The 25927-nt window shown below is 35.2% G+C and overlaps 4 protein-coding genes across 4 annotated transcripts; 3 read left to right on the forward strand and 1 right to left on the reverse strand.

Annotated features, from left to right (window-relative positions):
* The first annotated feature begins 3096 nt into the window (after positions 1–3096).
* LOC144562086 (BTB/POZ and TAZ domain-containing protein 1-like) lies at positions 3097–5281 on the forward strand. The gene is made up of 5 exons (XM_078311221.1): positions 3097–3303; positions 3397–3524; positions 3912–4227; positions 4318–4619; positions 4753–5281. The coding sequence occupies exons 1-5, from the start codon at positions 3172–3174 to the stop codon at positions 4886–4888; spliced, it is 1014 nt and encodes a 337-aa protein (XP_078167347.1). The 5' UTR covers positions 3097–3171; the 3' UTR covers positions 4889–5281.
* A 1124-nt stretch (positions 5282–6405) lies between these two features.
* On the forward strand, positions 6406–12058 carry LOC144562079 (uncharacterized). Its single transcript, XM_078311217.1, has 12 exons — positions 6406–7240; positions 7350–7434; positions 7579–7668; positions 8056–8129; positions 8806–8890; positions 8987–9076; positions 9284–9408; positions 10203–10284; positions 10389–10436; positions 10685–10757; positions 11091–11194; positions 11795–12058. Exons 1-12 carry the CDS (start codon positions 6441–6443, stop codon positions 11912–11914), a joined length of 1776 nt encoding a protein of 591 aa, XP_078167343.1. The 5' UTR covers positions 6406–6440; the 3' UTR covers positions 11915–12058.
* LOC144562080 (BAG family molecular chaperone regulator 2-like) lies at positions 12051–12754 on the reverse strand. The gene is made up of 2 exons (XM_078311218.1): positions 12510–12754; positions 12051–12397 (listed from the first exon to the last, which is right to left on the reverse strand). Exons 1-2 carry the CDS (start codon positions 12736–12738, stop codon positions 12168–12170), a joined length of 459 nt encoding a protein of 152 aa, XP_078167344.1. The 5' UTR covers positions 12739–12754; the 3' UTR covers positions 12051–12167.
* An 8735-nt stretch (positions 12755–21489) lies between these two features.
* On the forward strand, positions 21490–25884 carry LOC144562184 (rho GDP-dissociation inhibitor 1-like). Its single transcript, XM_078311356.1, has 5 exons — positions 21490–21829; positions 23656–23722; positions 24138–24356; positions 25088–25212; positions 25491–25884. Exons 1-5 carry the CDS (start codon positions 21617–21619, stop codon positions 25563–25565), a joined length of 699 nt encoding a protein of 232 aa, XP_078167482.1. The 5' UTR covers positions 21490–21616; the 3' UTR covers positions 25566–25884.
* The last annotated feature ends 43 nt before the right edge of the window (positions 25885–25927 follow it).

Here is a 25927-nt window from a genome sequence, read left to right on the forward strand (position 1 = left end):
ACAATTTTCACTTTTCAGGCAAATTAAATGTATGATTAAATTGAGATTTAACATATGAAAATTAGTAGAATAAAATAGAAGCGTATCATTAGTGAATTTGTAATTAATTAATTTGGAAAAAATATCTCCATTGACTAGATCTGGTCTATGGAGCTGGATAATTAAATAGGTCCTGGTCCTGGTCCTGGTCCTGTACGTTTAGGCGAATATAATGTAAGTGATCAGTGATGTTACATAGAAATTAATTGTCTCCGGTCCCTCGCTCTAATAAGTTGTTTTCAGAAAAATGACATAAATTTCCTGTACCGAAACATAATTAACAGTCTCATGGCTCATGGCTCATGCATGCATCCAAAACACCAAACAAACATTAATGATATGTATTTTAATAACCACCAATATATACCTAATTAACTCATAAAAGAAAAAGATACATCGATCTACAGTACTGGCAAAGTCGACGCGCTACAAGCAATGAAGAAATTAAGCTGACTTGGCATGGAATTAATTCTGGATCAGTACTGATGGCTTTATCCGTACATGTCAGCAGTAGTGCCTTCATGAATCATCATCTCCTTAATTAATTTTATTTATGCGGCGCTTCTCAATTCCAAAGGCCAATTAATTGGTTTTATTGACCTCACCTCTCTCAAATTCACGACTATCTGAATATAGCGCGCGTTTATTAATTGCATCTAACAACAAAAACCAAGAATTAAATGAAATAATGACGATAGGTGCAACATTTAAATAATATGCAACATACAAAAATCCATATAAATTGTTAGAAATGATTACATGCAATAATATATTTAATTTAATGCATTAAATGAGATTTATATCATACAATGACAAAGCAAACGCCCCATGAAAAATGGAATGTATTATTTTTAATAACGCAACAAACAAACTGCTAGATATTACAAACCAGAAGAGAAATAATCAAATAGATAAAAACACTTGTAATATGACAAACCTAATCTGTTCTATAAATTAATTTACAATTCCTTTTCTAAATGTTATGCACTATTTTATATAGTTATATTATATTACATTCGAGTAAATACAAGAAAGTTTGAATAAAGCAGATATTTTACCTATATAGTTTACACTAAACTTCTATATTTTGTAGGAGAGTTATTGATTTATTGATTAAAAGTTATTCTGATATGATTTTCAAAAATATTATAGAAATTATTGATTATGTATTCTGTTTATTCTTTTAATTTAATTTAATTAATCTGGTATGACAAGGGTTTATTTTGGTTCGGACAAGTACAATTACGGGTGTATTTTTATTGTTTTTGGATCATGATTCATGAGTTTCGAATTTTAAGATAGTTATTGACAAACATCAAATCATATTTTGGTCAATTAAAATTTCTTTCGACAGTTGTAAAATTATTTTATATTTAAAACGGACAAATATATATTTATTTCATTTCATACAAATCTATCTTCATAATCGAGTATATATTTTCTAAAATGCTTTAAAGATCACGAGAAATATTAAAAACTTATCTTTAAAATTAATTATCAGATCTAAGAATTTAAGGCCTTGTTCGGCTGCCAGGCGGGAACAGGAATAAAAACGGGAACGGATCCAATTTGAATGGCCAAAACATGGCCTAAGATAGATAAAAATGACAAAATTTCACGTATACACCTTAGAAATATTAAAATTACGTATTTTCTCTCTCAAATTCATAATATCATATTATCCTTCTAAATTTCAAAAGCTTACAAATTTATTCAATTTATTAACTTTTCTATTAAAATTTATTTTAACTTTAAAAATTATTCATTTGTTTTTTTTCTTTTTTTTGAAAAATATAAGAATATGTAATCTGTGTACGAAATATATATTCAGTTTCCAGAGACAAATGATTCATTCTCTTTATATGGCCTTTCTAATTATTTTTCATTCTTCACATCATGCTAGAGGTGTTACTTTTACCCGATTATCCAGATCCGACCCAGAATCAACCCAGATCCGACCGGATTCGATTAATTTGGATAGGGTATGGTTTAAAAAATATAACCGATTAAATTATGGGTACAGTTACAAAATCAATAATTTAATATCCAACCCGAATCCGAACTGGAACCGATACTATAATGGGTAGGATATGGGTTTCATTTAATTATCTGATCTATAACCGAACCTGACCCGATATCCGTATAAATACTTGATAAAATATATATTAATAACTATTAATATATAAAAATATAACTTTGCATATTAATTTTTGCATAAACCGTGGTGAGTCCAGTACTTTTTTGAATGTGAGAAAATAGAATGCAGTCGCATATTCACTATGTTTTTACACATAGATGGATGCCAAATTTATTCTTTCCATAACAGCTACATCAATTTTTTAGGAAGCAGATCACCTGCCCCCCAGGGTGCAGGAAAATCCTGCCCCCTCAGTCACTGCGGGGTGTGACCGGATTTAGAATTTAGAGTTTAGGATTTAGATGATCCATCAATAGTGACTCTGGGGGCAGGGAGAGCAGACGATTCAATCCCCTTCGCCTAGACATAAAGACATGACATCTCTCTGCTCTGCTCTGCGTCACTAATTACATAATCATATTTTACTAATAAGTATCACTAATTGCCGCCGTTCTCTGCGTCACTAATTATATAATAAATATCTTTGTTAAATAGCTTCCTTATCAAAAAGCGGGTCCCGTCCCATGATCCAACTTGGTTACTTGGTGCGCTTATCACCAAATACCAATAGCCGCCGTTCTTTAAATTCCACAAAATGAGAAGCATGATTGACAACTCCAACTTTGCACCTCTATTATCTGGAGGCTGGAGCAAACATCACATCTATTATTAAACCACTAATATAAAATATATGTCACTGGTGACGTATTATGTGAGACAGAGGTCATTCTTTAAAAAATATAATTTACCTTCTGTTCAAATGAAAATTTAGATTACTTAATGAAGGGCAAGGATGAATTACCTTTAATAATTAATTAATTAATTAGGGACCGGGCCTCTCTCTCTTGTTCCCCTCTCCCCCTCTATCTATATATATATATATATATAAAGCTGAACAACAAAACAGAGCATCGCACTACCTCACCTCGCATTAGGCGCTTACTATTGCTCTCCTTCTCCACGAAAAAGAAAAGAGAGAGAGAGATATATATAGAATGGTGACTCTCTGCCAAGGTTTCCAAACAAAAAGAGAGAGAATGGCGATTGACAACAACGCCACCAGCTATGAACATGTACAAATAGTAACATCAAGCGGACGGAGGATAACTGCTAATTCAACTCTCCTGGTAGATTTTCAAACTCCACCAACCTTTTCTTTTTTCTTTTGCGATCGAGCAATTTGAGAGATTAATTTAATTTGGACTTGAAATTTGTTACAGGCATCAGGGTCTCTTGTACTGGAGCGCGTGCTGCAATTGCAAAAGGAAAAGCAGAGAAAAAATAAAATTAAAATCTTGGGCGTGCCGCATGAGGCTGTCGTGGCTTTCGTTCGATCTCTCCAATCCAGGTTAATTTTAATTGAATTGAATTTAATTTTTTTTATCTATTTGATTGATTTAATTGGGACGGACATTGTTATCAAAGAAATTGGAGAGAAATAGCATCACGACAAGACAAGACAAAGTGAAGAGAAATAGATTAGGAGTTAGGACTGACTGCAATTCCTTAGTCCTTACCAATTAAATATCTCTAGTCTAATCAGGTGGTGGTGGTCTATTCAAAAGAAGTAAAGAACCGAACCTAGCTAGCTAGGAAAATCTTCTTATTCTTATTCTTTTGTTTTGCTTTGACCTTTCTACATCTACACCTTGAATTAATTATATTGCCTTTGACCTTTCTACATCTACACGATCGACTACACCTTTCATTAATCATTAAATATATATAAATATAGGTGTATGAATATGATAGAAGAAGAAGATGTGGAAAAATACGGGATGCATTTACTGGTTCTGTCACATGTGTATCAAGCGAGTTGGTTGAAAAGGAGATGTGAAATGATGGTAGCAAATCTCCTAACAAGCGAAACAATTTTAGATGTACTACAAGTGTCACGCTTATGCGATGCACCACGATTGCATCTCCGCTGTTTGAAATTTATCATCAAGGATTTTGCTGCGGTGCAAGATACAGATGCGTGGCGATTTTTGCAAGAGAATGATCCCTGGCTGGAACTTGACATTCTTCAATTTATGGATGAAACTGATTTGGTAAGTTAATTTCTGTTTGATATTTATTTAATGATTGATTAATTGTTGTGATTCTTTTCTTTAATTAGTTTTTTTAATTGTGATACACAGAAACGCAAGCGACAGAGGAGGAGGAGGGCAACGCAACAGGTTTACTTGGAGCTGAATGAAGTCATGGATTGCCTTGGCCACATCTACGAGGAAGGTTGCACTGAGGTGGGTCCCATGGACAGGGCACCACCACATAGTCCGTGTGATAAATTTGAGACATGCAGAGGCATCCAGCTGCTCATCCGCCATTTTGCATCCTGCCACAAAAACAGCTGCATGCGCTGCCGTCGCATGTGGCAACTCCTGCGCCTCCATTCTGCCTTGTGCCACCGCACTGCCTCATGCAAGCTGCCTCTTTGCATGTATGTCTTCTCAAAACGCGCCTACTCGCTCTTTAATTATCCCAATTAATTCATTTACACTATATATATTATATTTATTGATCATCGATCTCATGCTTATAAATTTAATTATTCTTTATAATTTAATTTCCAGGCAATTTAAGATCAAGGCAGAGCAAATGCAACAAAAATCGGAAGCCGGCAAATGGGACCTTCTTGTGAGCAAAATGAAGGTCGTTAAAGTAATGTCGTTGTTAGTTAAGAAGATGAAGGAGGAGAGAAATCCATGAGTACTTCATAAATCATATATAAAAGCAAATACGCAAGTGCATGTCGATCGGAGAGCTAGGCATGGCAGCAGCATATATAATTAGAGGAGTTTCCATGCATGAAACTATATATATATATATATATAAATATACACTCTGTATATATGATGGGCAAGGTGTTGTAGTTTCACTACCATGTGTACAGTTGTAATTTTGTAGATCGGTTGGTAAGTGTAATATATTTGTTTTTTCAGATAAAAGAATGAGTTTTAAGGTTTTTTTTTTTTTTTTAAATATTCCAAGAAATCTCTCGGTCAAATTTTGAACATGTGGCCTCCTGGTTTTTTTTTTGTGTGTGGATATATATATTTGGTTGTATGAAATAAAGGTCATTTTTTAGCAATTTTTCTCTCATCCGTAAAATCGTTTCAGTTACATGAATAACTTTTATCCTATTTCACACTGCTTCACTATTACCTCCCTTGTATAAAATGGAAAACAATAATGCAGAAATTAATCATGATATGATATCACAATTTTATGGCTGCGAGTCCTTTTTTCGAATTAATTTTGTGAGTTTGAATTCGGGTTTATACTCCAATCGATTTGATTTTATCTATCAGAAGCTTTTTTTTTTTTTTTTGTTGAAAATATGATTGTTATAAATATAATATACCAACTACTTTGTTGACAGAAGTCTTGAAAAAAGGAATCGTCTCATGTCCAGACCAGAACAGAACAGAAAAAAAATTCCAATACAGAGTAGAGTAGTATTCTGTAAATATTTATGTTCATCGAATTTTTCTGTCCTTAGAAAATCCTTCTAAATATTCAATTATGGCTGGAAAAATTTTAAGCAGCGTGGAAAATATTCAGCCCCCCCCCCCAAAAAAAAAAATAATGAAAATAAAATAAAAGAAGAGCAGGAACTGAATCTTGTGCCGGCCAACTGAAAATATTGAGATCAGTAAGTTCCTAATTCACACATAACATTCATCTTTTATCTAATTAATGAGTTTTAATGGTGTTGATTAATTGTCTCAAGTCTCAACTGTAAATTACAAGGAAGGAAGATACTATGTTTTTTGGCTTTTATATTTTTGTTTGCTCTTTTGTGTGAGGACTGAGGAGCTATGTTACTCGGATACTTTCAATTGAGCCCCGTATCCGTATCGGGTGTGTATCGTCTTCAATTTCTTGACCCGCTTCAAAATTTTGTGCAGGTGAGAGGTGACACACACAAAAAAATTCATGTTCTCTCTTACTCGCGCAACTTTCCCTGTGGAACCGCATGGAGTATTGAAATCCAGTCTGGTACCTGATCTGGTAGAATGAGATTTGGACTGTTTATTTTAATCTGGCACGGATCTTGAGGAATCCATGCAAGGCAGGCCCGACCGCCCGATCGCTCGATTCGAATTTCCTTGGGTACGTGCGGTACCTGAGGGATCGTCGAAAACTAAAGCAAGGATTTCAAGGGTAATTTCGTCACTTCACCTACACGGGTGACTTCGGGTTCGGGACTCCGATCCGTCGTCGTCGTTGTCCCTTCCTTCTTCGCTCCACCCTACTAATGGCGGACGAGACCAGCTCTGGTACTGGTACTGGTACTGATGCCGGCACCAGTACCGAATCAATCCAACGCACGAGGAAGCCGGGCACCAAGCGCCTCTTTCTCACTGTCTCTGTTCTCGTCTCCTTCCTCTTAGGTGCACCGTTCCTCCTCAAATCGACCGAGATCCACCGTTCGCCTCTTCCCTCTGCCGCCATTTCCTCCCTTTCCCAGTATCTCCAGTCCAATCCTCCCTCCTTCCCCTGCCACTTCCAAGCCATCTTTCTCTCTCCATCCATACAACCCGACTCTTCTTTCTCTCTCTCCATTGCTGAAAAGCTCAATGCACACCTTACTACCCAAGCATGTGCCAACTGTAATTTCACATTTTCAGCTACCATTGATTTCGGATCCAACTGTCATCATATGGGCAATGCCCCTTCTGATGCCTGTCAGTGGCGATGTGGTGGCGCAGGTTTGGTCGATGCAATTGCAGATAGAGATGATAGTGAAGTAGATGAGTTGTTACAGTCAGCTGTCAATGAGAGAGCAGGAGGATGTGCCGGGAGGGTATATTCGGTATTTGTAATGGAAGGGGAACGAGAGAGAGTAGTTGTTGGGAAACATCGGCATGCCTGGATGGTGGTGAACAAACTTGATGATAGTGCTAGTGTCGGTTCGATAATTGGCTCAGTATTTGGAGATTATTTCATGAGAAGAGGGGTCGGGAAAGGGGAGTATGTACCAGTCGGTTCAGATGGGAATGTTGTTCTCTCATTTAGTTTGCTCAATTCGGATCCGAGTGGTTGGGTTTATGATTGGTATGTACCTATATATAGTCAGTCTCTCTGATTCTAGTTGTACTAGATTTTTTTTTTTTTTCATGTATTAATTTTAAAGAATCTGAGGGAGTGTTGTTTTCTCATCCAGGGGTTTTCAAATGACTGGAGAGGTCTTGTTAGGACCTGTTATGGAGGCTTTGGCGCCTGTTGCAAACATAACCATGGAGAGTCAGGTGTGTTAGTTTCTTTTATTCATTCAAACTATCAGTTGTTTGAAAAAAGACAACTTGGAGATGATATAAAGTTCCAAGCTTCTAAAATATATAAGAAATCGTCTAAACTTGTATGATTTTTCTAACTTTTTCTTTTTATCCTAGGTTTTGTACCATGCACCAAAGTCGTCAACGTCATATTGGGATGATAATTTGGAGGCTTACGTGGTTGATACCGGGGACCTGCCTTTCTTTGTATGTTCCTTGTATGCTATAAAAATGTGGTATTCCATGATTGTAAATTTAATACATATGAATCTATGAGAAAGTAAATTCCATGTACCAATACACCAATACGTGTACCTAGCAAGAGATTTTCATGATTCTTTTCAGCAAAAAATTGAAAACATATCATGCAAATCAAAATTGAGCTGAGCTTCGTAATTCTCAAAATTGAGGTTTTGCAGTAGCCATGCAGATAAAATTTAGAGGAAGTGAACTTGTCAGTATTTAATTTACAGATTTCCTTTCCTTTTTGCTCATTCAAAAACTTCACTTAATTTTTAGTATGTAGCGCTACTAAAGACCTACTATTTTATGTTCTTTTTGCTTAAAATAAAATAGTTCAATTATTATTGATAGGTAAACTCAAATGAGTGGCATTTGGATACTTCTCTTTCAGCATCAGGACGGTCCAAGGTGCTTCAGTTTGTGGTGTATATTCTCTCACTTAATTCTTATAGTTTTGTTGTTGTACTCAACTCTAAACTAGGTACTAAAACAAGAGTACCTGTTGCTAGTCCAGTGTCATTTAGGCCTGAGCTTAATGGTTGCTCCTAAACTAATTTCATTTTATTCATAGAATCAAAGTGAATAGAAAACAGACCAAAATCAATCTTTGAAATGTTCTGTATTATGTGGCACACGCAGTTTGTCTTGGTTGAAGTTTTAACCGATCGATTATCATAGGTTATGCTCCTTAGTTCTACTTGTTTTTCTCTTTTCCTTTTTTCTTTCTTTTCTTTTTGTTTTTCTTGAGAAGCTTGCAAAACCCTTCATTGCATTAACTAGCAAAGAAGGCCCGAAATTATTGGAATTGCAAAAACAAAAATTTGATTCACTCTCTCTTTCAAAGGTTCAGCATACAATCTCTTGCTTTTGTACTTTTAAGCCTTATTTTAATGAACTGTTTAAGTTTGATCAATCTTACTATTTTAAACAAAAGAACTCTTGTGAATTGCCAATAATCTGCTACTTCTCAAGAATTCAAATCTAGGTCCTGGCTGGTTTCCATTTAACACTGATATAGTAATCTTATAATATGATATTGATTATCCTATCATTAGTAGTCTGAAGGGGACGTTTTAAGTTTCTTTTTTTCTTTTGTATTAGGTATGTGCCATCTGCAAGTGAATGTCCTCTTTACATAAAAACCCCCGAGGGAGAGAAGTCCAAGACAAATTCTTTTATATCTCCAGTGAGTAATACTGATACTTTGCTTTTATATATTTGAACCTCCTTTTTCCTAGTGTACATTTAGATTAAGTGATCTTTGTTAATTATATGTGATTAGATGTGGGGAGGGGTTGCTATATGGAATCCACCTCGGTGTTCTATGCAATCTCAAGGGATCCCTCTTGTCAGAGACTCATTGCCCCCCAAGGTCAGTTTACATTGTCATTGAATTCTATAGTAAAAGAAAAGTAAATTAAATTGAAGGTGTTTCAAAAGCTTAGTTTGAACTACACGGTACAAGTTTTTGTCTGAGTTTCTACTTCTTTATTTTATTTTTATTTTTTTGTATAGGTCGGATATGGTATCTTTTTATTTTTTATTTTTTGTAAGTTATTTTATTTGAAAATTTGTACAGGAACTTGAGAAGATAATTGAAGTATTCATTGGGCAGCTCCGCCTTCTATTTGGACTAAATTCTAATTATGTTGAATCAGATCCAATATTTAAGTTTCTGGCAAGTGAGAAAGGTTTCACAGACTGGTAAGATATTATTTTTGATATTCCCTGTTCTCATTCTCTCTCTCTCTCTCTCTCTCTCTCTCTGAATGCCAAGTGTGATGGATATTTTCTTAAGAAATTCAATAGGAGGTGAGGGCTGGAATGAAGTCAGGAATAAGCCATATTCCACTTATTTAATTCAGACTTAATTTTATTGCTTTCATGGATTGCTTCTGCTGTGTGTGTGTTTGTGTGGACAATTCTGCAGTTTCAATAATATTTGGTGCACTTCTTTAGGGATATTTATCTCTGTGAATTATATTCGCAATTGAGGTAAATTGTGTCTGGCTTGGTAAAGCAAAGCATTACTAAGAATTAGTTGGGAGTTGAGGATGAATTTGCTTAGCGAAAAGCTTAATAGCTCAGTTGAGGGTAAATTGGACAAAATTAAAGCTTTAAAGGTTGAGAAGAAGCTGATAGAGTGAGCAACATCTGGACAGTCCAGTGATGCACTGGCAACTTTATAGGGGGCCAGTAAGCTTTGAGATTAGGATGAACAGTCCGGACGTTGCCCTCTTGGGTCAGGTACCTGAAAAGATGTCAAGTTGGGGGCAGATGTGGGTTTATTCAAGTTTGAAGTGGTGCAAATTTCTGAATTTGATCTTAAATTGAGCCCAAGTCAAGGATATTTGGAGGCATACGTAAGGCATAATCACAAATCAGTTTGGTTGGATGTATAGTTTGGTTTTTATTGTGTATTTGGGGCAGGGACAGTATGATATTAGTCAGGCCAATACCAGAATGAAATACTGTATCTATCTCCTCAAATTTTGCAGGGAATTGGACTTGTTGTACCGACAGCACACCTGCTTTAATCTCTTGTCGGGCCTCAACACACTTCAATCTCTCTCTAGATTAGTAAGAATTTTTCGTCTTTTAGTAGTTATGGTTGTTTGTAGATGAATTCGTGCTTTTTCATGGTTTTCTCTTCTTGATTTCTGAATCATAATTGTGATTATCAGGTGGAATCACTTCCAAGAATGATTGTAATGGACGAAATCGGAAAACAGGTCATTTCATCTCTCTTTAATTAGGTCTAATAATTCTCTTCTTGCAATTCCCATTTTTTTTCCTTGATATTTTAGATTGAGGTTTAAATTGGATTGATTGAGCAGTACACAGCTAATTGAGAATTGATTTTTGTTGTTTTTTGGTTGGGCTTTAACCTGTGCCAGTATGGACAGGCTTGGTATTGGTATAAAGCAATATAACTTGTTACAGATTTTAGTAAAGTTTTAGTAAAGTTTGACCTTTTCAGGTAGAGCTGTCACTTGAAGCTGCAAATTTAGCTGAGAGAAACATCTCTCGTGGGATAAACAATGCCTCAGCTTGTATGTGAAAATTTCTTTTACTCAATGTGTTATCTTTTATTTTTTATTTTTTTTATTTTTATTTTTTTTGGGAAACATACCTTCCAAACTTGGAAGTCAAAAAAGAAATCTTCCTCTCAAAAGCTGTCTTATTTATTTTTCCTATGATGACTAAAATGCCCTCATTGTTTTCGACCTGTCATTATCATTGGAATTTGGGAATACCTCTTTTTCGTGGGAGTTGATTTGTGGAGTGTTCTAATTTCATGTCGACTTTGTTACACTTGAAAATTTGAAATTATGGCTTTAGTTTTTTAATTTTCTTTTGTCGTTCTTGATTTCATTGTTCTATAGTGTCATCAACCAGAGCAAGGGCTTTAGCAGAGGATGCATTTTTTCATCCATCTATCATGTCAATCAGCTATTCTTCCATGGAACATTACTTTGCCATTTACATGGTTAGTCTTGTCCTAAACTTCTAGCATGCTTTTTGTCATTTACTGGTTTTAACCCGTGCTTACTGGCAGCATTGCATCAGTTTACCAAAAGTTCCCTCTATGGTTTTTAATTTGTTTTTGTTGGTGTTTCAATTTGTAATTGAGGTAAATGTTAGCTGTTGTTATGTAACATAATCAAATTTAATACCAGTTGAAGGTTACTTCAGACGTTATAGCCTTATTGGGTTAGCTCGAGGTTTAGTTTCCCCCTTGGTGTTACTTAGGTCTTATTGGGGTAACTCAATGTTGAATTGACTAAAGGTATTTTAAGTTGAATTAGCTTCCAGATCAAGGCTTGATTGCACAATTCCAACAGTAACAGGTTAATTTGGTGCTTAATTGCACATTTGAAGGACCTGTAATGATGTTGATTTCAACTCTTTTGGCCATTCTAGCTTTTTGTGATAACTTCTTTGTTCTTGCCTATGATTCCTGTGCTTTTAGTCTTAAACATAATTTATCCCACCATAAGTTACTAATACCAGATAAAGGTTCAATTTAAGTACCTTTGGAAATATAAATTCTTTTCTAAACTTTTTTCTAATGTTTATACTTTGTCAGCCTTTCTTTGCCCCGGTTACTTTACATGTGCTCCTGGCAGCCATGAAGGAAGTGAAACGTTACTACGCTGAGAGATCAAAGTATTTAACCTTTCGTGCTAGTAAAGTGAAATCTTCATGATAGATAGATTTATTTGTAGTTGTAAATTTAATATTTCAGACTGTTCTATTTTATTTTTTAGCACAGGTTTGTGGTCGTTAGCAAACTGTTTGTATTAGGATACATTGGACATTAGTCATTAGATATGGGGTGTTCTCTAAGTCATTGCATAAATCAGCCTTTGTTTACATTACAAGTGTATGAAATTTACTGAAAAGCATAGAAAAGGACCCGTCAATTGTCATTGAAAGGTCTAAAGAAACTAACATGTCAGCTAAGCCCTAATGAAAGAATTGCTAGGCACACCCATGATTTGTGCAAGTGTGCTTGACCTAAGCTTTCTTTCTTTGATGGCTGGGTCTTCCAAAAGGAGCACTTTGTCCATATTTTGAACTCCTACCATGTGTAAATGGTCACAATCCTCTCTCTCTTTTCCTCTAAATATGAGTCTCTGTTCTCTGGGCCACAAGCCTGTCGCCAGGGACAATAGCACCTTTAGTTCCCCTGCATTTTTTAATATGATGAAGTCAGAAGAAAAGGCCATACGCAACTATATATAATTGTGAGTGGTAAATTAAAGATTTAATTTGTAAAGCAAATGATGACTTGGGCTTACCAAAGGTAGAGGTGGCACCAATGGAGATGTCGTGCCACTGATGCTGATGCTGATGCCCAGTGGAGACTCTGCCCTCTTCTCTCCCTTCCACTCTCTTCTGTACCAGCATCCCTCCCGGCCTCACCTCCCATTCAGTCTCGTACCGGTCGTACAATCCGGCACCAATCTTTTCCCCATTTTCATTTAGCTTAGGCTTTCTCTTAAACAACCTCTTTGGACTTAGCTTCATCTCTCTCTAGCTCTCTCTTTCTCTTTGGTTCTCTCTAGCTAGCTAGTAGATTAGTTGTATGTATATATGGAACAACAGTAGCATATATAGAGAATTAGGAGCATGTTATTAAGACAAATTAGACGATCGAGAAGGGGCTTACACATGCATAAAGACAAGCCGTCCATAGGTATTAATAATTAAGGCAAATTAGACGATTGAGAATATTGTGCTACGTGTCTCAAGGAAAACATTTTTTTGTTCTAAACATAATTAATTAACATGCAATATATATAGAAGGTGCCATGCATGGTCTGGGCGGGGCGGTTGGTATTGGATGGCCACTGGAACGACTCCAGAACTAAAATAAAGACTTGAGGAAATAACAATTAACATAACATATATATAGTAGTTAGTTTATTTTATATGTTTTAAATCCTGATAGAGGTTAATTATCAGGTTAATATATACATACATTAGTTATAGCACTCAAATTTTAAGCAAATTATTCACCAATACATTGAGTTTTTTGAAGCAGCTGGCACATGGGGTGGTGAGAATACACACGGTTTGCATGAATTAATCTATATTTTATGTGAGATGTTAATAACGACAAATTAGTAGAACATAAATTAATTATACCGAGCATCTTGCATAGTTGTACTTGTGAATAATGATTTCCGGTCGGAGCCATTTGATCTGCATTAAGATTCGTGCACACTCTAATCCATTTGAATCTTGACAGTAGAACGGTTTTGACCGGAGGGCCGATCGGACTGCCCCGATTCCCAATGAAATTATTAATTGTCTTTGTATATATAGCAGCATATTTGGAGTTTAAGAGTTGGGTTTCGACCAAATTAATTAAACCGCCCCGATTTCATTTGGAGGTTGCACACAACAACCGGTGCGGTTCACTAAACTTTAATAAATCTATCTCATCTCCTCCCAATTATATATAGCCACTAGCTGTTTAACGGGCACTCAGGTTAATTACATCTGCACCTGGTCTTCTTGAACCAATGAATCCAAATCTTATTTTTGTGAATTTCAAAAAAATAGATTTTAAGGCATTGAATAGACCCGATAAGCTAATGGATTTGAACCCGATAACCTATTTGAATCCGATTCTTATCCCTCGGAAAAAAATCTTCATCTGCCCCTAATCAGAGAGCTTGTACATACAAACATTTGTTGGTCCCAAAGGCATCTAGAGAGGGTGAATAAGTCTTTTTATAGTTTTGGTCTATTTAATAATATTCTAACGTGTCTATAAGTTATTATTGGCGGAAACTATAATAACTTTGTCCTAAACTAATGTAAAATAAATAGTAGAATTTAGAGACACTTGACACGAGAGTTGTTTATGAAATTTAGCACTAACGCCTACATCTCCGGGGCTCGCGACCTTCTAGATGGCACGCCTTTCTTTACCTAATGAGAAATGATTACAAGGTGGAACCGGTAAGTGATAAGCTGAAATTGTATCTATTGAAACCTAGGGTTTGTTATGTAAATTAAGCCAAGTTTTGTTGCAATTAAGTTTGATTAGGTTAGAAATGTCCAAAAGTTCAAGTTACTGCCCTAGTTATGTTTATCTTGCAGGTAGTCAAGTGTTTGGAGCTTAACAGAGCAAAACGGGTGATTTGTAGCAAGTCTGCACGAAGTTGGAGCAGTTTCACTTTCATTGCGGTCCGAAATGACTTCATTGCGGCCCGAAATCAACCCAGCATGTCACACCCCGCGGCCACGGGATGCGATAGTCTCCCGCCGTAAGCATACAACGCCGTGTATACTTACAAGGCTTATCCAAATTATACCCAGCAATTCAAAATCAAAATAATATAAACCAAGTTTATATATACACAAATCAAAGTACACAGTCTGGTCAGCATATAATACAACAAAAGTATCTCCTCCGGATACCAACCATGAGGTCTACCCTAAACTATACAACAAAACATAACTAGGGTCATGAGATGGTAAACTATAAGGCCCACTACTCGCGTGCCTCTCCGGAATCTATCGCACTCGTACCTGTAAAAATAACCCGGAGGGTGGGGGTGAGAATAAATTCTCAGTGCGAATTTACCACAGTTCAGACTATTGGACTTGCAATCAAACTCTATATTCAACAATGAAACCCAAACAATAATAATGCAAACAGATATATATAATCATAAACAACATAATGCCACTACTCGACAACAGTTTATTAGATGAATCACAGTTAACGGAATTTCCAAGATGAATTTCAAACACAACATATATTCTGGCTTAACTCGATTCATTAGGGCTTGTAGCAATTACAGATGTTCTTTCGAGCTGAACCCTTTATCAAACCCACATCTGTAGGGTTACTGACACCTACAGATGGCCAACCGCTGGACCCTTTATCTGACACCCATCTGCAATCGCTTGGCTTAACAGTTTATTAAGGTCTGGTTTCTAATCATATAAAGAAAATCCTCTTTGGAATCATTCCAATAGTCGTAATATTCAATTGACCTTCCAAATGCATTAACACGTAGGAGAATGCCACCGAGCCACAGACGTTACACATGTCACCCACGATTTTCAATCACATCTCATAACATAATCACCCTCCCTCGTCCCAACCGGTACTGGGAACATCGAGGGCCGTTCACCTAAGGCCATTAGGATCCTGGGAATCCAAGTCAGCATACAACCCGACTTGGCAAATTCATTAGATCCAAGTGCTTAACTTCGTAAATCCATTCACATACATATCCAAATCGTGGTGACTTTCAATCAAATCAGATCATAATAGATCGACACAACCTACAACCATACCAGCATGCAAATCACTCAAGTCACATCAATTCGAGTTTAATTTGATTGGGCTATGCAAATGCTTTACACAATTCAATGATGCAATCAATGATATTCAACATGACAAATGAATACACAGTTTAATTCCTGAAAATAAAGTATCAAACAAGTCCAAGAATCCCACACCTTATTATGACGAGCGTACCGCTTAGTTACGGATCAGGCGTCTCAAATTGCCTCGTTAAGTCTTGCTCGACCGAGCCTACACCTATATTATACGTATACTTGGTTTAATTCGGGTTCAGTGGTCTATACGTTTACTTTTAGTTTACCAATGGTTCATACAGTCCTAATTCAATTCTTATGCTTTGGTATCGGTTCTTTTCGGTTCCTTCTTTCTTACTTAAAAACCTTTAAAACTCACACAATTTACTTCTGGGTCCTTTAAACCCTACACAATTCCACTTAGGTTACCATTCATTCATCGTTTCACTACTTTGGTTCTCGGTTCAATTCAATTTACCTTTAGGTTAACCTTAATTTGGTCAAAACCTCAATTCAGCCGTTAATTGTTCTAGAAATTCAGGATCAAAGGGTAACCTTTCCGATTATAAGTCTAATCTGTTGGATTAAACAGATCAATTCACGATTATGCTCTATTTGGATTTTGGCACGAAACCCTAGAAATCAAAATCCTCAAATCGGAAGGAAATCAGGAAAAAGATTGACAAATAATAAGCGAGGAGTGTAGAGGAACTAGTCCTCGAGCAATTCGAACACAAATCTCGAGTTTAAAACGAAAATCTGAGAAATCGAGAAAATTTGAGGTTTCGAAAGAAAGAAAGAGAGAAAGAAATACCAAATAGAAGAGTTCGGAGAGATCCTCGGCTGCTTACTCGGTTCCAAACTCGATTTCTCGCAACAATCGGAAGTCTAAAAGAAACGGAAACTCACACGCTCTTTTTCTTCTCTCTTGGGCGAAAATCACTTAAAAATGGTGAAAATAACGAAGTGGGAGAGAGAGAATGTTTGATTTGTGTTTTAGGGGTAAAAACACTCTGAATGCAGATGCATCCATCTGCACTGCGGGTGGCTTGACCCGCACTCAACACTTGGTCGTTTTCGGAAGTGAAATTTAACACAGAAATCATACGCAGTGCGGGTGGCTTCACCCGCACTCGGAACTTGGTAAATTTTCGACAGAATTTCAGGAAAAGTCCGAGCGTAGTGCGGATGAATTCCACCCGCAGTGCGGGTCAACCTCATCCGCACTCAGTACTTAGCCGATTTTTTGGAAATTCAATTCAACACAAAAATTCATGAGTGCGGCTGCACCCATCCGCAGTGCGGATCACTCACCCGCATTCAGTACTTAGTCAATTTTCAGAAAATTCCGATCAACACATGATTTCATGAGTGCAAACGCACCCACCCGCAGTGCGGGTCAACCCATCCGCACTCAGCCTATAAAATCTCAAAAATCTCGAAATTTTAACGCGGTTTCGATTCATACTTAATTTACTTATTTCTAGGACCTTAATTAAGGTTTAAACTTCCATTTCATGAGCACAAATTTTTGATTCTTGCTTTTAAATCGTTTGAATTTAATTATTAAAATTTCGTAACGTAACACAGCAAATTTCCAGCTTTCAGATGGCTTTCCTGGACTTTCATTGCGGTCCGCAATAGGTTTGATTGCGGTCCGCAATGAGTTTACAGTTTCTGCGCGACAAAGGGTTAACTGCCTGCACTCATTGCAGCTCGCAATGGGTATCTTGCGGCCCGCAATAAGGCGGTTCCAGAGCCTGAATTTGCTATTTTTAGGGATTTATTCCTGGGCTTCGGAGGGGCATATAAAAGGAGACCTGTAGAATAGATAGGGACGGTTTTTAGAGAGAGAATTCTAGTTTCTACAAGTGGAAAGGCAGGAGAGAAGAAGAAAGAGGAGAACATCATCGATCGGTTGTATTATTTTCTTTCCTTTGGAACTCCTTTACTTGTTTATTCCATTTGTGCTTTAGCCATGAACGGCTAAAAGTCTTTCTAGGGTTAATTAGGGCTGTACTTGAAACTTTTGTTATGATTTAGTTGGTTTTATCTCATATCTTCTTGTTCTTTGTTATGACCAATTCTTTATTTTATTTGAGTGTGAAGCCTTAATCGAAATCACATGAAATCTTAGGATTTGGTATTTGCAATTGAGAAATTGAATATTAGGTCCAGACCATAAAGAATTAGGTATTTGATAGGCTAAGTACCGAGAGGTAACGCTTGTCTTATATGGGCTTCACCTAATAGTTTAGAAAATTGTGCCAAGTACCGAGAGGTGAAAGATAGCATTCTAGATCAATTAGGACAGTAAAGAACTTAATGACTTTAGATTAACGTAGCTAAGTACCGAGAGGTGACGTTTATTCTAATTTAAAGATGGTATTAATATAGAGATATCACTTTGTACCTACAACATCTAACTGTGCCTTCATAAATAAAAGAACAAATTTAACAAACCAATTAATCATAACACTAGTGGATAGGAACCCTAAGAAACCCTAATTTCTCATACTTGTTAAAAATTAGATTTCACTTTAAGACTTTAGTTTAATTCAGTTTAATCGCAATCAAACCAACCTTTTGAACAAACAAAAACCTTTTTATTTTCTTTTACTAAATTAAATTGTTAGGTTAGATTTGATATTCCAACTTGTTCCTGTGGAGACGATCCCTAAGTACTACTCGATAAGGTTGTATACTCGCAACCGGATTGAGCGCAATTTAGGATTTATTACTTGTATTGCAAACAACACATCAGTGAGCCCTTACAATCTTCTGGGAAGTCACACGGTCCTAACAAGACAATATGATTCACGAGGACTCAAGGATTGCTAGGAGCACAAAGCTCGAAGTAGTAAATGATTCGATCACACATGATCAATCTAGTAGTTGGTTGATTGATTGAATAAGCTTGAGATTGATTATGTATATTGAAGTTTGAGTGCACAAGCAACAACGGCTTTCTTTAGATCTGTAAATACGAAATATTGAAATTAGAGGCGGCTAGAGTTTTTTTTCAAACCTTGGTATAGCTTCTATTTATAGAGAGCTGATAAAAAGAAAGTGGTGCTGACTGTTGTAACTGTATAGGGGACCGTTACAACGGTAGGTTAATCTGAGCAGTTTGGAGTATAACGGTGGTTACTGTTGATAACGATCAAAGACCATGACAACGGTTCTCACAACGAAAATCCTCTGACTTAGCGTTACATGACGCTAAATCCTATTTTATGCGTTATGAATTTTGTAGAGGATTTATTTATTCCGTTGTAACGGTCACTGGACCGTTACAATGATAGGCCTCACTTAGGTCAATCTCAAGCTTATTTTACCAATCTTAGATATACGTTATTCTTAATCTTGAGTTAATAATTGTGCTATCCAGTGTCTTATGCTTCATGACTACATCCTTGATGTTGTATTGCAGTTCATTAATTCATCTTTGATATGTAATTACTGATCATTCACTTGTCATGAATTTGCACAAATACTCAAGAAGAAAAACTATAAAATGCAATTATGTATATTTTGCAAATCCAGACAAACGGATAAGTCGAGAGCTGCCAAGGCCAACAACATTTACTTAGTTCCGAGCTAGCAGCTTCTGAAAACATATATAAGATACAATCATAAATTTTAATGAGAGGGGTCAGAAATTGAAGAATACACAATTTTTCTTATTTTATAGAGTCGATACAAAAAAAATTATTTCTTAATAATATAATTACTTTACGAGTTCAACTTAGAGATAAGTTTTCACTAATAGCAATGCACGTACAATCACTAAAATTTATTTATAAGGAAGTTGAGTTTTCAAATATGAACTTATCATTGTAGTGAAATTGGATCTAATAAACAAATAATAATGGCAGGCAAAAATATAAAGATCAGTGTTTTAAATAGCGATGCAATAATGTTTTCGGACCTTAAATACTAAGTTATGGGATAAAGGTGCATTATTTCAGCTACGACCACTATAATGGTAATAGCAATCCACTATTTGCGCTACACGCTATAGTGTACACTATGATACATATATTTTTATTTAAAGATCCAAACTTAATTTTTTTTAAAGATAATTTTTTTTCAATGTCTGAATTGTTTTTGGTTTTAAATAGAAAAAGATTGATAGTATATGTCATGATGCTTAATTTTTTTAAGGTCCGAAAACTAATAATGTTGATAATTAGTAGAAATATAAAACATAAATTTTTTTTAAAAAAAAAACACTATGTAGAAAAGCTTTTGCTATAACAACCCTACTTGATCGTGATAGCTTCTTTTTTAGCCTTTCCTCGTTTGATTGTTTTTTAGAATTGATAAATATAAACAAATTGTACAATAATTGTTATTAACTGGGGGATGAATGGGGAAAATTGATTGGGGGATAGTTAGTCGATCCCTTAAAGTAATATAGTAACAAGAAAATAAACTATATATAATTATATGGAGCATTAATTATCATAATATATACATACAATTGTGCTAAGGCGCTTCGCAAATTAACTAAAGATGTACAGTTATTTCAGTTTTAATTTGTAAACCTTGATTTTCAGTTTTCAAATAGTTGGTTCACTTCCATTGTGATGTTCATATCAAAATCTCGTTGGAGATACAAATTTTACATTAAATTTTCATATTTTTTTTTATACACTACTTGATTGGATAGGAAGAAAGTTATTTATCTAAACAATCTTGGACCATCTAATTTCATATCCAAAAAATAGTAAAAAAAAAGGGGGAATTTCACGTATACCCCTCAAAAACTTCAAAATTACATATTTCCCCCTCTAAAGTTTGAAATTACATATTTCCCCTCTAAACTTCAAATACTCACAAATTTACCCATTTTATTGTCTTTTATATTAAAACTCATTCTAAATTTATAAAATACTTATTTTACCCTTTTATTAAAAGCATATAAACTCCATCAAACTCAAAATTGAATCTGAACAATTTTTCTACCGTCCAAACTGCTTTTAAATATGCGTGCGCAAGATCAGCACGAATCTTGATGCGAACACGCACGTATATTGATGTGACATGCACAGATCTTAATGTGATGCGCACCAATCAATATTGCTTTAAGATCCGTGCATGCTAGATCAACACGAAATTGAAGCACTATGCACAGATCTTAATGCGATGCACACGGATCAAACGGTAGAGTAACCCTTTAGATTTAAATTTGAGTTTGATGGACTTTATATGCTTTTAATAAAGGGTAAAATGGGTATTTTAAGATTTTAGAATGAGTTTTAATATAAAATACAATAAAATGGGTAAATTTGTGAGTTTTTGATGTTTAGAGGGGGAAATACGTAATTTCAAACTTTAAAGGGGGAAATACGTAATTTTGAAGTTTTTGAGGGGTATACGTGAAATTCCCCCAAAAAAAAAAATCTAAAATTTAGTTTCTTAAAAGATTCTGCTAGATCACATTAAGCTATTAGAATTGATCGGTTGATCTAATTTAAAAAATCGAGATTTAAATCTGAGATAACAACATATCTTTACTTTGCAAATCACCTTGGCACATTTGTAAATAACTTTTTTATTTCAATATGATCGTTGCTGGGCATTGCCCCTCTAACCTTAAAAATAAAAAAAATAAAAAATAAAAAAACACCTTAGCACAATTCTATGCATTTAGGTTTAGATAATTTGAACCCAGAATAATCCAAATTTTACATCCTTTTAATTATTTATATATACACACCGACGAAAATAGATGTTGATATTCAGTTATATATATGTGAAGTCTCATCAGAGTATAAAGAAAACAAATTGTACTCATAGGTATATTTTACCAGCATATTCAATGATTATTACTATGGTGGAAAATTTCTAATGCTTATACACTGAGTTCTAAAAATAGGATGAGCTTGGGCCCTCGCTAGCCACCCCTTAGCTCTGTCTTTGTTTCTCTCTCTAAAAATTATCTCTTGCATTACATCACCATTTTAGGATTCAAGAGAAGTAATATATATACACAGTACAACAAAATCAATAAACACCAACCAAACGAAAACGGAAAATAAAGGAGACCGTAGAGATGGACATGGAAGAGAACAAAAGTGCATTGCCAACAAATGAAGAGGAGAAAAAAAACAATGGCCATAGTCGAAAGAAAAGCGACGCATCGGTTATGTCAAATGACGTGAATAATGAAGATGACGACGATGGCGATGAGGAAGAGGAAGATGAGAAAGATGCTGTTATTCTCGGGCCAGTAGTCGGTCTCAAGGAACAACTGGAGAAGGATAAGGTTCATGTTTTATTGATCAACTTTTTTTCATTGTCATTCTTTTTTGTCTATTTTGAGCGAGGTTGTTGTTTAAATCACACCCAAATATCCAACATACGATATATATATATACAGTATTATCATTTGACATTTTGTTTACAATAGATATTTTTAGAGAACAAAAAACTATTACATCAATTATTTGGCCGAAAACATCTAACTGGTTTCAAACTAGCATATTCAAAAGAATGATAAACACGGGCCGGTTACTTGCAATTAATGCTATTAAGTACTTTGCACAATCTGTTACTATTAATTAAAATTTGAGACTGAGGGAAGAAGTAGAACACAGGGTTGGATTTGCATAGGACACGTACACTTATCCAATTTTTAATTAGTCAGGGGTATCCTTGCAATGTTTTTAGGGTCGGACTGGGTGAACATTAATTGTAATCACAGGTGTAAGCTAGGCCACAATTTTGTAATTAAAAGACCTTTTAATTATTTTTCTGATGATTCAACCTGGTTCGAGTACAAGCCTATTTATAGGCATCAGCTATTGTTTACATATAGATCCTGAATTACATATATATTTTCTATACTTAAAAGTAACAGCTAATTGCTATGGTTGAACAAAGGTCGAGCTGTCTTTCCATATTGATCGTTGATATTGAGAATACTCTCATGAGAGACTGAGATATATCAACCACATATATATTCTTTCCTTTTTATTTTGTAACACTTCCCCCATAAGTTGGAATCATGCATATAGATCGATAGAGCCCAACCTGCATATATATATATATATATATTCTCAAGCTAGCTAGCTTCTTCACACTTAATTTACTGCTTAGGTGACATTCTTCGACTCTTTCTCAAGCGGGCAGGTGTTTCTGCATCTTTGTTGCTTGATATATTCGTCTTTTTGACTCTTCCTTAAGCTGGCTTGTATTTTATTAATTTTCACTTAGCTGCTTCATTGGTCAGTTCTTTTAAGCTAGCTCTTTTTTGTTGTTGTTGTATTAATCCTCGATCAGTAGAGCCTCAACCTAGCTCAATTGTTTTGTTTCTTCTTCCTCCTCTTCTTTCGACCTTCATGGATCAAATCTTGCATACCATATTAAAATTTGAGACCGACAAAGTAATATTGAAAGAACTTTTGACTATTTTCTGTGATTCAACATGATTTAAGTGCAAGCCTATTTTATAGGCGGCAGTCATTGTTTACCGTTGGTAGTTTTCTTTTCAACAAATATCACATAGATCCTAAAGTACATATTTATGGATAATACTTTCTATATTTAATTAAGACTAACAGTTAATTAATTGCTTATTGCTATGGCTGAGCAAAGGTTGAGCTGGATTTCCATATTGATCGATGATAAGAATAATCTGAGATCAATTACACATTCTCTCCTTTTTATTTTGTAACAGTTACTAAGGAAATATATTGGACATGTCTTGTATTTCTTAAGAGATAAGTTTTAACTGATTAATGATTTGGATTTTGCTCAGGATGATACCAGAAATTATATATGCATACGTCTTTGCGTTTGGTATAATATGCTTAATAAATTATATTTTCTGCTAGACATCATACAATTTTTACCAATATTATAACACTGCAAAAAGCTGTCATGGCATATAAATTGAGGTTTATGCACATGTCATGGCTGTGTTATTTATCTAGCGGTGAAGTACATTTAAAATTTCTCAATTTGATGTTGAGATTCTGGCAATAGTTGTCGTGAGCTTGTAACATTTTTTTTTTTTTTTTTCCTTTGGTGATGCAATGACTTAATTTGATGGGAACTTAATTGTCACATGATAATTGAAAACATGGACAGGATGATGAGAGCTTGAGGAGGTGGAAGGAGTCGCTCCTTGCCAATGTTGATCTTTCTGAAGTAGGAGGTATTATTCTCCCAATTTTTTATTGATTGCATAAAAAAAATTAAACATGTTTCACCGTTTACGGAAGAATTCAATAAATGCCACGACCCACAACAGCTGAATAATTAGCGGTCTCCATGGGAGCACCCGCTGAATTATTGTGCAGACCACTCAATAATTCAGCGGTTATGGCATGAATTGAATTATTCGAAAAATGGTGTTACAAAATTTAATTCTTTTTTATGCTATCAATAAAAAAAAATTGATATTATTCTTGTATTGGCCATAGTTAGGCTTGAGTCAATGGTACAGTACTTGATCAAAGGTCGAAAGAAGCAATAATAAAACAAAGTTAATAAACAGAAATAACACAATTACTTCAAGATGCATATATAATCCTTAATGTTACTGACACCATCATTTTCTGTGGTCTCAGAGAACCCCGACCCAGAGGTTAAGATACTGGACCTGACAATTGAGACACCAGACCGTGCTGAATTGATTCTTCCGATTCCGTTTGAAGGAGGTTCCAAGACACCTGCTTTTGTACTCAAAGATGGAAGCAAGTATCGGCTCAAGTTCAACATCACGGTAGCCAATAATATTGTCTCTGGTCTCCGATACACCAATACTGTATGGAAGAAAAATATAAGAGGTAATAATTGTGAACATTCAATTCATTGCCCCTTGCTATTTCAGTACCGTGCTTATACCTTTTGTTATTAATAGCGATCATATGATGCTGTTGAGCAAAGTCGACTATTGCTACCAGTAAGATAAGTTGGCAATAAGCCTATGGGAAGAAAAAGAGAATTCATGCAAAATACAAACTTGACAAATTGAAATCCAAATATACAAATTCATTAACAACATATAAAGGGTGCTGAAATTTAAAATGCATAATGCTTGGCCGGGACATGAACCCAATCTCCACAACAAATTGGAGTTATAACTACTAAGCTACTAGCACACATGTGATAATTTATGAGGAGGCTCAACTACATAGAAACTTAAAAAAAAATCAATTAAGTTGGAATATATATATATATCCTTGGCAGCTACAGCCAGCCTTTCAAAAAAAAAAAAAATTTGAATATACATGATTAAAAATTTAAATCTTAGGGGTGGTTAGCACCCCTAGGCTTGGCTTTAGATCTGCCCCTCTGAGAAGCATGAGGACCGGCCAACGCCATAAAACAAATCGTTACTAGAGATAGGGATTGTTGGATAGCAAATTGTTGAAATTGTTCTTCTTTGCATTGTCTACTAGAAAAAAAGAGTTATAAAATGTTTATGTGCTTTTAGGCTTTAGCTCTTTCTTATAATTTTCCTTAAATTTGAAGAGACTGACATTATTTAATTGTACATGATGATATCTTGTGGCAGTGGATTACAAGAAGGTGATGTTGGGAACATTCAGCCCCCAAAAGGAATCTTATGTCATTGAATTGCAAGAAGAGACAACACCTTCTGGTTTCCTTGCTCGTGGCAATTACACTGCCAAAACTAAGGTACTTATCTTGGAAATTTATGCTCAACTCCTTGCTCCAGAACCAATTGCTTACAGTGCGGTTGCTGCAGAACCTTTATTATAAACCTAGCATGACCATACAGCATTTCTTAGTACACACTGATTGGATTTAGAGTTCAGCCTAAAGATGGAGAATACCAGTGAACGGTACCTCAGTAATAAGTGGTCCAGTAGGTTTCATGATTCCACATCATTCTAAGGTTACACTGGAAACATACTCATTACTATTTTCTGTCTTCATATTTTATAAAATTTCAGTTCGTCGATGATGATGGAAAATGCTATCTGGAAATGGACTACACATTTGACATTAAAAAAGAGTGGCCCCATTGAAACTTATTTTGGAAGAGCAATCAAATAATGGTGACACACAAAAATCATCTAATTTGTTTGTGGATAAGAAACAAGACTCAAAATCAGGAGAAGCTTCTTATATATAATGTTGTTCTTGCTATGTTAGTTAACTCATTTTTTTTTTTTTTTGGAATATTATTATCCTTGTTAAAATGGCAAGGATCATATGACGCATTTTTGGAGCCTGTCTGATACTCGCTCAAATTTATTCCCCAAATTTTGTTTGAAAATGGACAGGAAGACGTTGGGAGTATTAATTTTCTCTTTTTTATTCATTGATTTTTCATTTAAGCAGGCTATAATTTTAGACATCAATGAATTCATGTGTTCTTCTTTTTTTT

Source organism: Carex rostrata, chromosome 11 (assembly GCF_964058835.1).
Source record: "Carex rostrata chromosome 11, lpCarRost1.2, whole genome shotgun sequence".
Classification (NCBI taxonomy): Eukaryota; Viridiplantae; Streptophyta; class Magnoliopsida; order Poales; family Cyperaceae; genus Carex; species Carex rostrata.